We start from the raw sequence: 14,460 nt of genomic DNA on the forward strand, positions 1-14,460 counted from the left end.
CAAAAGCATAGTTTTGATTCATTCACACCAGACGGCTATTGTTTGGCTATTGTCATTTTTTAATTCTTCAATCTGAGGGAAAAGCAGTCAGTGTCCCTGACTAAACAGTCAGGTGCTGCATGTTTTAAACGTGCTTGTGGCGCACTGTTGACAGTTCCTGGCCTCGCTGCATGCTGTCAGATGTGCCCTGGCTGGCGAGTTAGGCGGTGAGGGTGCTGTCTCAGCACTGCCTCCTACCCTGGGAGCTCAGCAAGCTGTGCAACTTCTTCCGGCCTCAGTTTCCTTGCCTGCAAAATCAGAACGTTACAGTTCAGTGCAGCGCTTGTGAGCAGGTGGAGCATGTGGTTAAAGGCAGGCTCCAGGGTCCGATTTGGTTCCGTTTCTGCCTTGGTCACTTACCAGCCATGTGACCATTTCATCTTCACGTGGCGGTAATAACAGCATGTGTTTCCTTGAGTTCTGAGCATTGCATTGTGCACGTATGGTGAATAAAACACGGCGTCACATTGCGTTATCATCATTGTTGCTGTTTTACTCACCTTGAGTCGAGGCGACAGAAGACCCAGATTTTATGCTCGGCACCGCTGGCGTGGTGGCCTGAGGTCTGCCAGTGTCCTCACCTCTGGCTCCTGCTGTGGGACGGTGACAGTGCCTGCCCTGCCTACTCGCACCAGGTCCTGAGATAAAGAATGCGCAAGCAAGCGCTCGCAGTGTGATGATACACAAGATAATTTATTAGAATAAGAATCCGGTCTCTCTACATGGATTTTTACAGATATCTAAGGGGGAAATCCTATATAAGTTGGGACTGTTTATTTAGACTGTTTGGTATGCCTTCTGTTTTGAAAACTCTACGGACGCTTACGATTTAAAAAACCATTGCATGTGCCTTTTACTTTTTCCTGCAGGATGAAACTGTAACGATAGAAACCGTCTTTCCATTCGACGTAGCAGTTAAATTTGTTTCTACAAAGGTACGTCCCTATGAAGCGGATTGGAAACCACTTAGGTTATAGGAATCAACAGGAAAAATAAAGCGGACTTACCTGTCTTCATTCGTGACAGTTCGAGCACCTGGAGAGGGTCTACGCTGACATCCCCTTCCCGCTGATGACCGACCTGCTGAGCGCCTCCCCCTGGGCCCTCACCATCGTCTCCAGTGAGCTCCAGCTCGCGCCCACCATGGCGTCTGTGGACCAGCTGGAGTCCCAGGTGGACAAAGGTGAGACTGTGGCTCATGCACTTAATTAGCACAGAGTTAGGTGTGCTCCTGTTTGCATGCACATGTGTGTGTGCATATGTGTACTTAGCAATGTAAGAGTTGGCTTTTGGTAAGGAAAGGAACTTGAGACTTATGCTCACAAATACATTTAGAATTAAGGTATCATTTACAATTTCTGTATACATTTTTTTAAAAAGTCAGATTTTTGCTACTCTAAGGAAGTTACTTTTTTAAAAAGGTACATGAGAATATTACAGCAGGTCCATGAATGACATGGTTTCATTCAGTGTTGTTTTGTCATAACATTGATGAGGTGACAAAGGGACTTAACTCTGGTTTGTCTGTAGCCTGTGGTTTGGTTCTATGTTGTCTCACTTAGAGCGGCTGTTCTCCCTTCTGCACACCTCCTGCACCCAGCTTCTCAGCCCCGATCCCACTGCATCCTCACAGTTCATGAGCGTTTGTTCCATCAATGAACAATGTCTGTTTTTTAAGGTCAAAAGTCCCCAAACCAAGGACTGCGTGTCTGTAGGCTCCAGGGAGATCCTTCCCTTTGCCTTTTTCTGTTTCTGGGGCCATGTGCATTCCTCGCCTCGTGGCTCCTCCTCCACCTTCAAAGCCAGCGGTGTCTCGTCTTCAGAAACCTTCTGTGACCTCTGCTCCCATTGTCACATCTCCTCCTCAGACTCCCCGGTGCCTCCCTCTCTTCTGGCCCTTGTGGTTACATTGGGCCCTCCTGGATGACCCAGGATAACCTCCCAGCTTCAAGACCCTTAATCCCATCAGTGAGGTCCTTTTCGCCATCGGGGTGACATTCAAAGGTTCTGGGAATTAGGTGTGATATCTTTGGGGGGTGGGGGGTGACATTATTCAGTCTGCCACCTCCGAGAACACCAGCACTGGTGCACTGTAAAGTTTGCGTTTGACACATTAAAAATCACATTTGTCCTAGGCCATAAATTTGACCTTAATGTTAATTGTTCAGGAAGTCTGTGATCATTTTGGTTTTAACTTCTTAAATTAGGGAGGACTTTAAGGGAATTAATATGAACACCTCAGGTTTTTTAAAAAGCTATTCTAACAGGGTTGAATTGATGTGAGTTGTACTAACTGGGCTACATTATCATATCCTAGTCCTTAAAAATTAATCAAAAGTAGTTAATTCAAGTGAAGATTGATCCAGCTTTTTTCCTTTTCGTTTCTGGTATCTACCACAATCACAACCATCAACTCATCACAGCCTTCTTCATGGGAAAGCCATAAAAACAGTTAGTAATGTTCAGGGACTTGGCTGTCATTCTCTGGTGTTGCTCCTAGATTTGCTGAGGTTGGCATTAGATGGCACTGTTGCCAACTGGCGTTTACAGGAGCGACACTGCAGGCCAGGACGTGCGGAGGGTGGGCAGGGCTTGGTTTAGATGAGCCTTTATCTAGTTATCAGGAGATTTGCTATAAGTTGGTGAGAGGAGCGCATCCTTGCACGAGAGGTAAGTAGCCACGTTGGGCAATAGTGAGTCACTGTCTGATGTATTCCGTTTCCGTGATCTCAACAGTATGTGCTTATTCAGAGACAGTCCAGAGTCTCCTGGAATGCCATTTGGACCACTTTAAGGAATAACTAAAATTACCCGTTTTTGTATTTTTGTGTGTGTTTTTGCCCCTATTGGGAAGTGTTTCCTTTGGAGACATGAAGTAATTTAGAGAAATAAAAATAATCACCAGAGGGTGTTATTCTGACTCCAGGCTCCTCCCCTGCACTAGTCCCCAGGGGAGCGTGTCACAGACAGGCAGCTGCTTGCCTGCTTTTATTACTGGATTAGAAGAGACACAGCACAGGGACGTGCGGACGCCTGTGAGCCGCGGTGTCCGGGTCTCTAAGTAACACGTACCCAGGTTCTTCTCACTGTTTCCCGCGGGACCCTCTGCTCACTCGGAGTCCCGCTCAGGGACTGAAAGGCTCGCACTTGTAGTTGTCTTGCAGACCGGAGAGAGCGCGAGCGAGTGCTTCTGTCTGCGGTGCCCGGCGGTGGGGAACCTGGAAGGTGGAGTGGCCACGGGGCATTACGTTATCTGCTGGAAGAGGTAAGCGATGTCAGCGCTGTTGCTCTTCACCGTCTGCTGTTCTAATGGCTTAGTTGTTCCTCGTCGTCCTTTAGTAGCTGGGAGCTTCTGTCCCGGAAGGAGGCTGGCAGCCACAGGCTGTCCCTGCCCATGGTCACATCCACGAAGATGAAGAAGGATCATTGCACTTCCGTCGGTGTCTTGTCACAATCTGTGGCCTATATTCTGAGGGAGTCTTACCAAACTGATTTTGATGGTTGGACCGTTAGCACATTAGGAGAAACTGCCCTTATTTGCAGGGAACAGGATTGCCTACGTAGCATACCCAAGGGAATCAACAAATTGTTAGCGTTATAAGCGTTCCGGCGAGGTTGCTGGGTTTAACATCGGTATACAAGGGCAGTTGGATTGTTGCACATCAGGAGTAAACCTTAGCCAGTTGGTGACTGTCCACGGTCCCTGTTTTGATTGATTGACTTTGCATGTGACATGTGACTGAGGTGCCCTTCTCCGCAGGACCTCGGCTGCGGACAGCCTCCCTGCTGTCAGCACCACCATCACCCTGCCGCACGTGATCGTGGAAAACATCCCCCTGCACGTGAGCGCAGGTAACGCATGCAGGCCCACGGGCAGAGGGCCCCAAGGAGAAGGGTGTTTCGGCTGCTAAGACTTTTAAAATCTTTTGATTATGAAAAATACCTGACATTTACCAAAGTGGGCTGTGAGCAGTCTCGTTTCATGTGCCTCTACACACTCCTCCTACCCCATCATTTTGAAGCAAATCCAGATATCATTTCATCTCTAGACATTTCAGAGTGTATCTGTAATATTAGTGGTTATTTTTCTAAACCTCATCAGAGTACCATTGTCACGACTTTAAAAATTGGCAAAATTGTCTTAATATTATCGAATTCTAGTGTTGAAATTTCCCTGGTGGACTGACTGTTCCTTATGTGCCTGCGGTCTCTGCCATGCATAGTTTTGCAACTGGGCAGCCGGCCGACTCCCTCTCCCCCTCCAGGGCCATCGCCTTCCACACGTCACCTCCCCCCGGCCTTGCTGTTTGTTTACCGCGGGGCCGAGTCCTTTGTCCTGCGGAGCTTGCTGCGGGCTGGACTTTGCTGATTGCACTGCATTATTGCTCAGTGTTTCTGCGCCCTATACATTGGGAGTTCGATCTGTAGGTGTGGTCAGATTCAGGTTCAAGTTCGGGGCAGGAATACTTCATATTCCGTGGTATGTGCTCCCATCAGTGGCACGGATGTCTGCCACCCCTTTCTGAACCATGGTTGATACTTGGGGAAACCTTTGGTGGATTTTTAAATTATTCCTAAAATATAATTCAGCTCCTGACAGCCAACACCCTTTCTAAGTCAGTCACTTTCAAAGGAGATGTTGAATCGTCTTCCCCTGGTTTTTCATAGTCCTGTGGCCTTTTTCAATCAGGAAGTTTTATTTAGCAAGAGCGCAGGGATACTGATAGTTTAAATAAGCCCGTGTCTTGTAGAAGGAGAGTCATTTGCAAGAAGACCCCACAGAGAGTGAGCTGTTTTCTAACCAAGAGGATCGTGTCCTCCCTGCAGACCTGCCGTCGTTCGGCCGAGTCAGGGAATCGCTGCCCGTCCGGTATCACCTGCAGAACAAGACCAACCTGGTTCAGGACCTGGAGGTCTCCGTGGAGCCCAGCGACGCCTTTATGTTCTCGGGCCTTAAGCAGGTACAGTTCGCACCTCACTGGGATGCCCCTGTAGACACCAGGTGTGGCAGGGCGTGGAGAGCTGTGCACGTGGGCTGATAAGACTGACCGTGGACCTGGGATTCTGATAGGAGTGCATCTTCAGTCTCTTCTGTGGATTGAGGACATTGTTACAGAGGCGGGATCAATGGGCAGACCTCACATTGCGATCACATGTATAGGTCCTTTCTCCTTGAAAATAAGAGTTCACAAATCTTTGGGCTGTATAATGGGATTCCTGAAAATCTTAGATTTCCCTTTAATGACTAATGAGTGTGTGTGTGTGTGTGTGTGTGTGTGTGTCTGTCTGCTTTTGAGGCCTGGAGGCATGACTACCTATATTAAAATGCCTAATTCTCTTCAGCACTGCCAGTGCAGTGTTTTGTCGTCAGTAAGTACTTTTTATTAATAGATCATAATTAGAGGAACAAATGTGTCATAACACCTGGAAGTACATACCCTGACTAGTCATCTGTGCCCTGAGTATGCGAAATAGAACTATATATGATGTATACTCTAGTTCATACACTAATTTAAACTTTTACACAGTAAGTATAATCTTAGCTCTGGTATGTTGGTGCACATGTACATATATTATCTGTGGCATGGACCTGTATGCACTCATTTGCAAATGAGTAAGCTTTTCTTGTGTGTCTTCATCTTTTTCACACATTAACTTAAAAATAATTGGATCATGTAAAATACCAAAATCTTACCAGTTTGTGTTCTTTTCTAAAGTATTGTTAAAAATTTGTAAACATCTTTTCCCCCCTGAAGTTACTCACCTTAACAAAATTCCTAAAAAAAACACACACACAAGAAACAACTAATGTGTCTTATGTTGACATCATGTTTACAAAGATACTTTTCTGTAAATTATCCTTACTATTTTGTGACTCACTCTACCTGGCCTATGACACAGAATATATCGCTCCGTCGAGTGTGCTCATTTTTAAGCTGGTATAGTTGCCTTTTAGGTCTTGGTAGACAGAAATCATGCGCATAGTTTTTAATATGTTTTTATTGATTTCAGACAGACACAGGGAGAGGGAGAGCGAGATAGAAACACCAATGAGAGCTGTGAGAGAATCATTGATCGGCTGCCTCCTGCATGCGCCCTACTGGGGATTGAGCCCACAACCCCGGCATGTGCCCTGACCCTGAACCAGGTGGGGACCTCTTGGTGCGTTGGTCGATGCTCCACTCCTGAGCCACAGCTGCCAGGCTCATGCATATGTCTTACACACGTATCATCTGTGTGGTACTAGTTCAGCTTACCTTTTGGAGTCTGTGGAGGATGGAATGGGAGAGAGGAAATATTCACCAGAGAGATTTGGGTGTCCAAACATTTGTAAATATTCTGGGGGTGACAACTAAGATATTGCAGATCTGCGTATCTGATTATCTATGACTTTTGTGATTTAGATTCGGTTACGGATCTTACCTGGCACCGAACAGGAAATGTTATACAACTTCTATCCTCTCATGGCTGGATACCAACAGCTGCCATCTCTCAACATCAACTTGCTTAGATTTCCCAACTTCACAAACCAGCTGCTCAGGCGTTTCATACCGACCAGTATTTTTGTAAAGGTAAGGCTTGGACATCTGCCTTTTAAATATACTGTCTTGAAAACAAACAAAAGATTTGTTTTCCATGTAAACATCGCTAAACAATAATTTGAGACTCACAGTGATAGTTGTGATTTTTATCCTCTGAATTTGGCAGTATTGCTATCCATTTCTATAGTTACTATATTTATAGAATCTAATTAAAAAAATGTTTATTCCCTTAGGTAAATAGTTTATCTTTATAGTATCCTTAAGTGTGTTTTTTTCTTTGGCTTTCATAAAGTATGTTTTTAAATTATAGTTAACTTGTAACTAATTTTTAATCAAAATGGATTAACTTTCTAAATGTGATCACTGAATTCTCCTAATTCTCTCACTTAACGGTGTAATACCGAATTGGGGTCTTTTTTTTATTGAATTTATTGGGTGACATTGGTTAATAAAGTTATATAGGTTGAGTCTGTTCTGAAAATGGCCATCTATTGGGCACTGTACTGTGGTTTACTGTTCTGACTTACTCCAGGTTCCTGCAGTAGAAGACGGTGGGTGGTCATAGTGTGTGACAGGGAGGTGGCCACACAGATGGATCGTGTAGCTCGCGCTTCACCTCCCAGTCAGCCACTCGCAGTGCCTGAGCCGAGACTGCCCCCTGATAGTCTGTGCTCCCCACTAGGCAGATGTTCTCAGCATGTGTGATCCTCTCTTCTTTTCAGTGGGTTCCCGTTTGGGAATGGCAGGTTCCATTGCACAGTTTCCCTTTTCCTGTCTCAAGTTTGGGGAAACTGGGCCTTGTTTCTGTTACCTGGGACTTGGTAAATTACAAGTTAGTTTCTGCTCATGTGTCCTTCATAATTTCTCTAGCTTTTATTTTTCTAGGTTTACACACTTTTTTGCATCTGCAGAAAAATTGCTTTATAAACCCTTCCAAGCTTTTATCCTATTCCATACTTTAAATTGTTTAAAACGAAATGAAACAGAAAAGCCATATTCATGATTTTAGATCTCTAGTGTCTAAATAGTTTTGGATTCACAGCAAAATTGAGAGGAAGGTAGAGATTTCCCATATGCCCTCTGCCCCACCAGTGGTGATAGATTGGCAGTGGCGCTAGAACACCAGGCGGCTGAAGTGGGGTCAGCAGGTGGAGGTGCCTGATCAGCTGCGGGTGTCTGCAGGGGTCAGAAGGAACAGGGGACCTAGCACACAGTTGCCAGCCCCAATTCAAGTGAAGAAAGAAGCTGAGATGAAAGGCAAATACATTTATTTTGGTATTTGCACATGTTTATACTGTTTTTGTGAACAGTTCCAAGAATTTAAAAATCTTTTCAATTAAGAGAGCTTATGGGTCACTATTACTCTGTAAACCATCTTGTTTTCTCACTTCGAAGCCACAGGGCCGCCTCGGGGACGACGCCTCCATCGCCGCTGCGTGACGTTCCTGCCGGCCCTGGCCGTGCTCGCAGACGCTGGACAGAGCTCCCTGAGGCTTTCATTCCGAGCTATAGCGTTGATCGTGGTGAACGTTAATCTTTATTTTTTAATAGATGTTATACCAACTATTCAGAGGAACTCGTGCCTAAGAGATGAACAGAGCCTGTCCTCTGCGTAGTTTCACTAATAAACCTTTGAAACCTGTCAGTGCGACGTGACAGCTGTCAGACCGTTACTGTTGAAAGTCGCTTGTGAACAGTAAATTCTTTTCAACGCAGTGAAGTGCATGTGCAGCTTCCGGAAAACCCAGCCCTAACGGAGTGCACGGGAGGGGCACGCACCGGGTCTGGGGGAAGCTCTCCCTCCCCAGCAGCCCACGGGGCTCACCCTGAGGTGGTCATCCTCACAACTCAGTGTGTGCTCACAGCGCGGACACAGCTGAGCAGCCACCGTGACCAATCCAGAACACTTGCCGACAGCTTTCATCGGAGCCATCTGAGCTGTCTCACACATGGCTTCGCTGACCACCAAATCCTGTCAGAGGGGTCAGCTCCACCCAGCGTGGCTCGTCAGGGGCGGGTGTGTGTGTGTCATTAGGACCCTTATCTGCAAGGGCCCAAACTGCAAGGACCTGGTCGCCAGCGTAATTCCCCAAACAGGAAAGTTTTTAAAAAGATTCAAGGTCTAAATAAGAGCTTTTTGTTAGGTTGTGCAGTTTAAAAACAACCATTTAGGTTCTTGAAAATTCATGTAAATAAAAATCACATTGTGGAAATCTCTTTAAATATTTTAATTTAAAACTACCTGATTTCCTGGAAATGTTGATTATTTAAACGTGTAGGAGTTGTAAAAAGGAAACTGGTGTAAATAAATGTGTTCTCTTTCAACGTGCCTGCAGATATCTCTCATTCACTTTGACTCAGTCCGCGACACGGCTGTGCCCTGGGACCCTGGCGCCAGGCGGTGCAGAGCAGGGGACCAGCTGCTTTCAGTGTCTCGTGTCACTCGAAGGAAAGAGTCTTGACTTTGTCTTGAATTGAGTCCTTTCTTTCATGGCCAGTGTTACAGCTCCACCCGCAATATTAAAAGTCTTCCAGTTGATATTCTCCCCGATGATACTGTTGAGAATACCGAGTTGTGATTTCCACGTTGGCATTGCATGAGGCAGTACATTTAAGGACAGAACCCAGCAAACGGAAAAGGTAAGGTCGGACTTCTGCGGGGAGGGTTCACGCAGGCAGTCCCGGCAAATGCCTTTCGGAATCTCCCTTCTTGACCAAAAGCCCAGAAAAGTCCCTAAAGTGTCCTGGGTGCTCCTGTGATAAAGCCTCCGAGATGGAGTGTGCTGTCTCATGGTGAAGTGAAGAAGCAGTAATGACTGACTTTGAGAAGCAGGTGAGTGCGACTCTAGTGATCAGAGACGGCTGAACGAATGAATGCAGGACCCCAAACACAGAGGTGCGTGTGGTCTGGCTGTGGGTTTGTTCTGAAACATTCCTAACCGGCGATCCTCACGCCTGCCTCTGGTGGGCTCCACCATCATCCTCTCACCTGGGCAAACAGCTGCCTACAATCCCCTGAAAGTACAGAATGCCATGTTTCCATGGGAGGGCAAAGGAAGTCATAGCTGAGTCCTATTCAGGTTTTCTTCAAAGATCAAATCTGGGAGAAACCTTCCCTTCCGCTCAGTGGACCTGACCTGAGAATAGAGAGGTGGTCTAAGGGCCCAGCTGTTTCTGCTTCCTAAATTGTTTCAGGGTGTGGTGGGGGTGAGGGGCGGGGACAGGGGGAGAGGATGATGGAACCCAAGTCAGAACTGCCATGCACACCCGGTTTCAGGGTGTGCACGCCACACAAAGTATGGTAAATTCTGTCTTCTCCCAGCCACTGAAAGCATGCAAACCCACAGCAACCTGGGGGTGGACGCTCACCCACAGAATGCACCCTCACCCTAGATCAGCACGCCTGGCAGAGGACTGGTGCTGACCGTCCGTATTCGGTTGGTCAGGATTTCTGACTGTGTTCCCAGACGGTGGTCACCAGCACTTACTGAGTGCTGCAACCTGCCAGTGGTTGTGTGCTTACCTCGTTTAATACTAGTAAACGCCCAGCGTGGTGTCGGTACTGTTCCTGTCCCCCTTTTACAGATGTGGAAACTGAGGCACGGAGAGACTAAGTGACTTGCTTGGTGTTCTGGGTATCTATTGCTGCAGGACAGATGGCCTAGAACCGTGGTCGGCAAACTGCAGCCCCTTGAGTGTGGCTCTTCCACAAAATACCACATGCGGGTGCACACGTACAGTGCGATTGAAACTTCGTGGCCACACTCAAGGGGCCAAAGAGCCGCATGTGGCTTGCGAGCCTCAGTTTGCAGACCACTGGCCTAGAACAACAAGCATTCTCGGGTGGTTTCAGAGCAGCGGTTCTCAACCTGTGCGTCGCGACCCCTTTGGGGGTCGAACCACCCTTTCACAGAGGTCGCCTAAGACCATCCTGCATATCAGATATTTACATTACGATTCATAACAGTAGCAACATTACAGTGATGAGGTAGCAACACAAATAATTTTATGGTTGGGGGTCACCACAACATGAGGAACTGTATTAAAGGTTTGCGGCATCAGGAAGGTTGAGAGCCACTGTTTCAGAGGGTCAGGAACTCAGGAAGGACCTGGTGGGGTGGCCCATGCAGTTGTCCCACAGCCGCGGGAGTGTCTAGAGCGTCTACCGGAGGCCAGTTTCGGCGCTGGTTGCTGAAGCCATGACGGGACGGTTCCTAAACACTCCGCCAGGGTGACCAGCGCCCCGGAAGCGGGGGTGAGACGGGGCGCTGAGGGGATGTCTGCGATTTACTTCCAAGGGCTCTGGAGACAGACGCAGGACAAAGCAGGTTGGGAGGAATGTGTCGGACGATGTTGGTAGTTGGTGAAGGTGGGCAAAGGCGTGTGGGAGCCTCATTTCACTGTACTTGTCAGTATGTCTGAATGTTTTCACGATGTGACAGCAGACGCAGGTAGCCGGAGCCACAGTGGAGGGCCCGCAGCAGGAGGCAGGGCTGCGGGCAGGGTGTGGGAACTGTTTCCTGTCCATCGCGCGGGTCCTCCGTTTCTCTGGTCTGGAAACGCATTCCCGTCGTCCTGGCGGATCCTGGGATGTAAGCTGAGCTTGGGGCACCCGTACATGTTTGCAGGACAAACAAATCCAGGAAGCACTTCCAGGTGATGAGGGCCGTGCTGGCCGCATCCACCTGCCAGCGCCGGGGCCGCATGCTTCCCGTGTCGCTGGACGGGCCCCGCTGAGTGAAGCGGGAGGGGGACTCAGAACGGAAAGAAAGCAGCTGCTATCACCACCGCTGTTGCTGGGAGGAGCTTTCTCTGTTTGAATTGGAGGATTTGGGGATGAAACTCGTCTCTTTTTAGCTTTATTATGCTCATCAGATTGGAGATTATAGTCTGAAAAAATGTTTGCTGTTGGGTGATAATCAACATCATTGTCTCAACAAAGGGCTGAATCCCAAAACCAGATTTAACAGAAAAAAAGCAGCCCTGTGTTGGAGAGGAAATGCTGAATTCTGCAGGCACAGGACGGAGGAGCCCTGCGATGGCTCATGGTTTTTACCAGAGCTGATCGCTGCTCAGACTACGTTTGCAGTGTCTTCTCCACCCTGATTGCCATCCTTTACTGCAGTTTATTTTTTATTGTAAAAACTTCCAAACGTACAGAACAGTAGAGACTGTAACACACTCAGGTGCTTGTACTCAGCTCTAGTAGCTGTTGGTACTTGGCCATCTACTCGGTCTTGTACCTACAACTAGTCCCTGCTTATATAATTCCACCCATAAATAAAAGGACGTCTTAAAAAGGTAGCCACAATGCATTATCAATATAGGGTGTCCCAAAATTCACTCAAGATTTGAATTTTGCATGAGCATTAACAACAACAACAACAAAATAAAAGCCTAATTTTACTTGGTTTATTGAATCAGATTCTAATATCTGTTGCCCTTTGATTTCAATCCCTTCAATTTGATAAGCATGACCAAGTACCAATGATGGCCCAGGAGCAGGGACAATGAAGACCAATGAGGACCATGGCTTTGCGTATGTGCCAGCAAAGCCGTGGAGGCCATTTACCCGATGTGCTATTCCATACATAACCCTATACTGTATACTTTATGAATCAATAAAAAATTTACAATTTTTAATTATAAACCTGTGTTTTCTATCCAAATTACTACTTGTGTGAATTTTGGGACACCCTATAAATTATCGATAATTCCTTACTGAGTGTAATTCACAATATAGATCCAATCTTCCTGACTCAGCAGTCTTTCCTAGTTGGCCTGTTTGAATCAGCATCCACATAAGGCCCATCGTTATGTCTCCAAAGTCTTTTTAAAGTTTCGTTTACTGTAGGACAGTCCCTGCTCCCTTTTCATCCCTTGTCATTGAGGTGTTGAAGTGGAGTCATTCTTTAAACTTTTCCACAGTCTGGTGGCGGCTGATTCTTCCCAGGGTGTCACTGGGCCTGTGTCCCTGTCCCCCGTGTTTGCTGTGGACTGGAGTTAGGGAGCATGGCGTGCCTGTGTCCCGGGGTTCCTGCCCGCCTTTCCTTTTTGCAGTTATATCTCATGACGGCATGCTACGCATCCCACTGCCACACACAGGGTCTGGTTGCCTCGCCTCTCGTGGGCTAGCACTGCTCTGTGGGTTCAAGGATGACAGCCTAATCCCTTTATGACAAGATTCAGCTAAACAGCCATCTCACAATAGTCTGCCTCAATTCGTTAGAAGTTGCAAAATGTAACTTTAAAATGCTCTTCTGCATTCATTGGCTGCAATTATTCTGTGTAGAAACTCCCCCTCATCTGTTAGATCCGTTAAGTCACCCTAAAATAGAGTTTTTAGGAACTTAATTCTTCCTCTTCATAATTTTCAGAGCAAGGAGTTGGCGCCTGCAGCTCTCTTGAATGTAGTTCAGATTTGGTTTTGCTTGTTTTCCCCTTTTCTATGAAATAATCATGAAAGGAAGGCTGGAGACAGGGACATGGGGTTGGTGGGACCACGTTCCATTTGCTAAGACCAGTAACTTTCCCCTATGGACTTGCCCAGAGAATTCCCCTCCAAAAAAGCTCGCCTACAGTCCTTTAAAAACTCTGACTGCCCATCCCTGGGTGCTGACGCCATGTGGGGGCTCAGCCCCTCGGGTTTCCAGGTGACCTAATAACTTCACAATTCTTTACCCCTTTCGGCCTCGTGCGTCCCTCCTTCACTGACCCTGAAACAGGAGCCTTAGGGGAATATAGGCAGGTTTAGGGAATTCTTAGAACTGGGGTCCATGGAAAAACACAGGGCTACAGACTGGGAGAAGGTACATCTCCATAACACAAGGAAGCCGGGGGCAGCTACATTTCCATAAGACAAGGGAACACGAAGTAGCCAAGAAAGGTCTGTATTTACAAAATAAAGAAGAAGGGAGAAAGCCCAGAAGGAATGGAGGGAGAGGAGAGAGGAGGGCCTCAGGAGTCACCACAGTAACCAGTTCGAACGGGAATGTTGACCAATCAGAGGGGATGTCAGGACACGGGAATGGCAGCCTTTATACTAGTAAACCAGGGGAACAGGAAGTCGGTGGGACCCTTTCCCCCTCCCCAGTGGGAGTCTGTACTTGCTCTTCAATCAATCTCCACCTTTGCTGTACCACCTTCTGTCCGTGGATTCATTCTCTGACTCCGGTGGACAAAGAATCTGGGTTCCAGTCCAAAAATTCCGTTTCAGCCCCAACAATTACAGGGTTATACGTGTTCCGAAGGAGTCGGTGCAGGGCCTGGCAGGAAGGAAAGGTGGAATGATGTTTAATCGGTTATGTTACACTCAGTCTTCACCAACAGGTACTCATCGGCGGAGGGGTTTCTCACTGCACACAGAGTTAAACATCGTTCAGGACACTTGCTGAGGACAGTGCGGCAGAGGGGACGCTGCCAGGGGAGCGAGGACTTACAGCCGAGGGGCAGGGAGGGCTCAGTGGACACAGGGCGTCGCTGAGGACACAGCAGGGCAGGGGGACTGGCTGAAGGCGACTAGGGTGGTCAGAGACCAAGGCCTCTTACTCAGCAGGATTCTCCAAGGGCAGGGAGGGAAGGCCAAGGTCAGGCCAGAGAGCAGTGGGCTCAGGAGCCTGGTCCACGGAGAGCGTCTGTCAAGACACAGAACGACCCACCAGGCCCTTCTGTTTCCAGGATGAGGCCTCCTCTCGCGGACCGTGGGTGCTGACTGTCCTCGAATCCCTGGGCGGGCAAAGCCGTTCTTCCCCACGCTGCCTGGTCTCCTGCCTGGAAAATGGACCAGCTGCCCCTGTGCGCGTGGCTGGGCTCCCGGGCACGGAGAACCCCCACCACCCAGGACCGGAGGGGGACGGCTCCGCTTCGTGGAGCAGAACAA

At 47.8% G+C, this 14,460-nt stretch overlaps 1 protein-coding gene across 2 annotated transcripts in view; it reads left to right on the forward strand.

Annotated features, from left to right (window-relative positions):
* TRAPPC11 (trafficking protein particle complex 11) overlaps positions 1-8,910 on the forward strand; it is a 32,054-nt gene extending 23,144 nt beyond the window's left edge. Inside the window, exons 24-30 of one of the 2 annotated variants that reach the window (XM_006772663.2) lie at positions 909-974; positions 1,066-1,222; positions 3,193-3,304; positions 3,800-3,891; positions 4,867-5,000; positions 6,444-6,611; positions 7,977-8,910. In XM_006772663.2, the coding sequence (XP_006772726.1) occupies positions 909-974; positions 1,066-1,222; positions 3,193-3,304; positions 3,800-3,891; positions 4,867-5,000; positions 6,444-6,611; positions 7,977-8,021 (774 nt within the window). In that variant the 3' untranslated portion in view covers positions 8,022-8,910. Of the gene's footprint in view, positions 1-908; positions 975-1,065; positions 1,223-3,192; positions 3,305-3,799; positions 3,892-4,790; positions 5,001-6,443; positions 6,612-7,976 lie in introns of those variants that run through there. The other variant, XM_015569763.1, reaches the window with a different exon arrangement.
* The last annotated feature ends 5,550 nt before the right edge of the window (positions 8,911-14,460 follow it).

This window comes from Myotis davidii, unplaced genomic scaffold (assembly GCF_000327345.1).
Source record: "Myotis davidii unplaced genomic scaffold, ASM32734v1 scaffold184, whole genome shotgun sequence".
Classification (NCBI taxonomy): Eukaryota; Metazoa; Chordata; class Mammalia; order Chiroptera; family Vespertilionidae; genus Myotis; species Myotis davidii.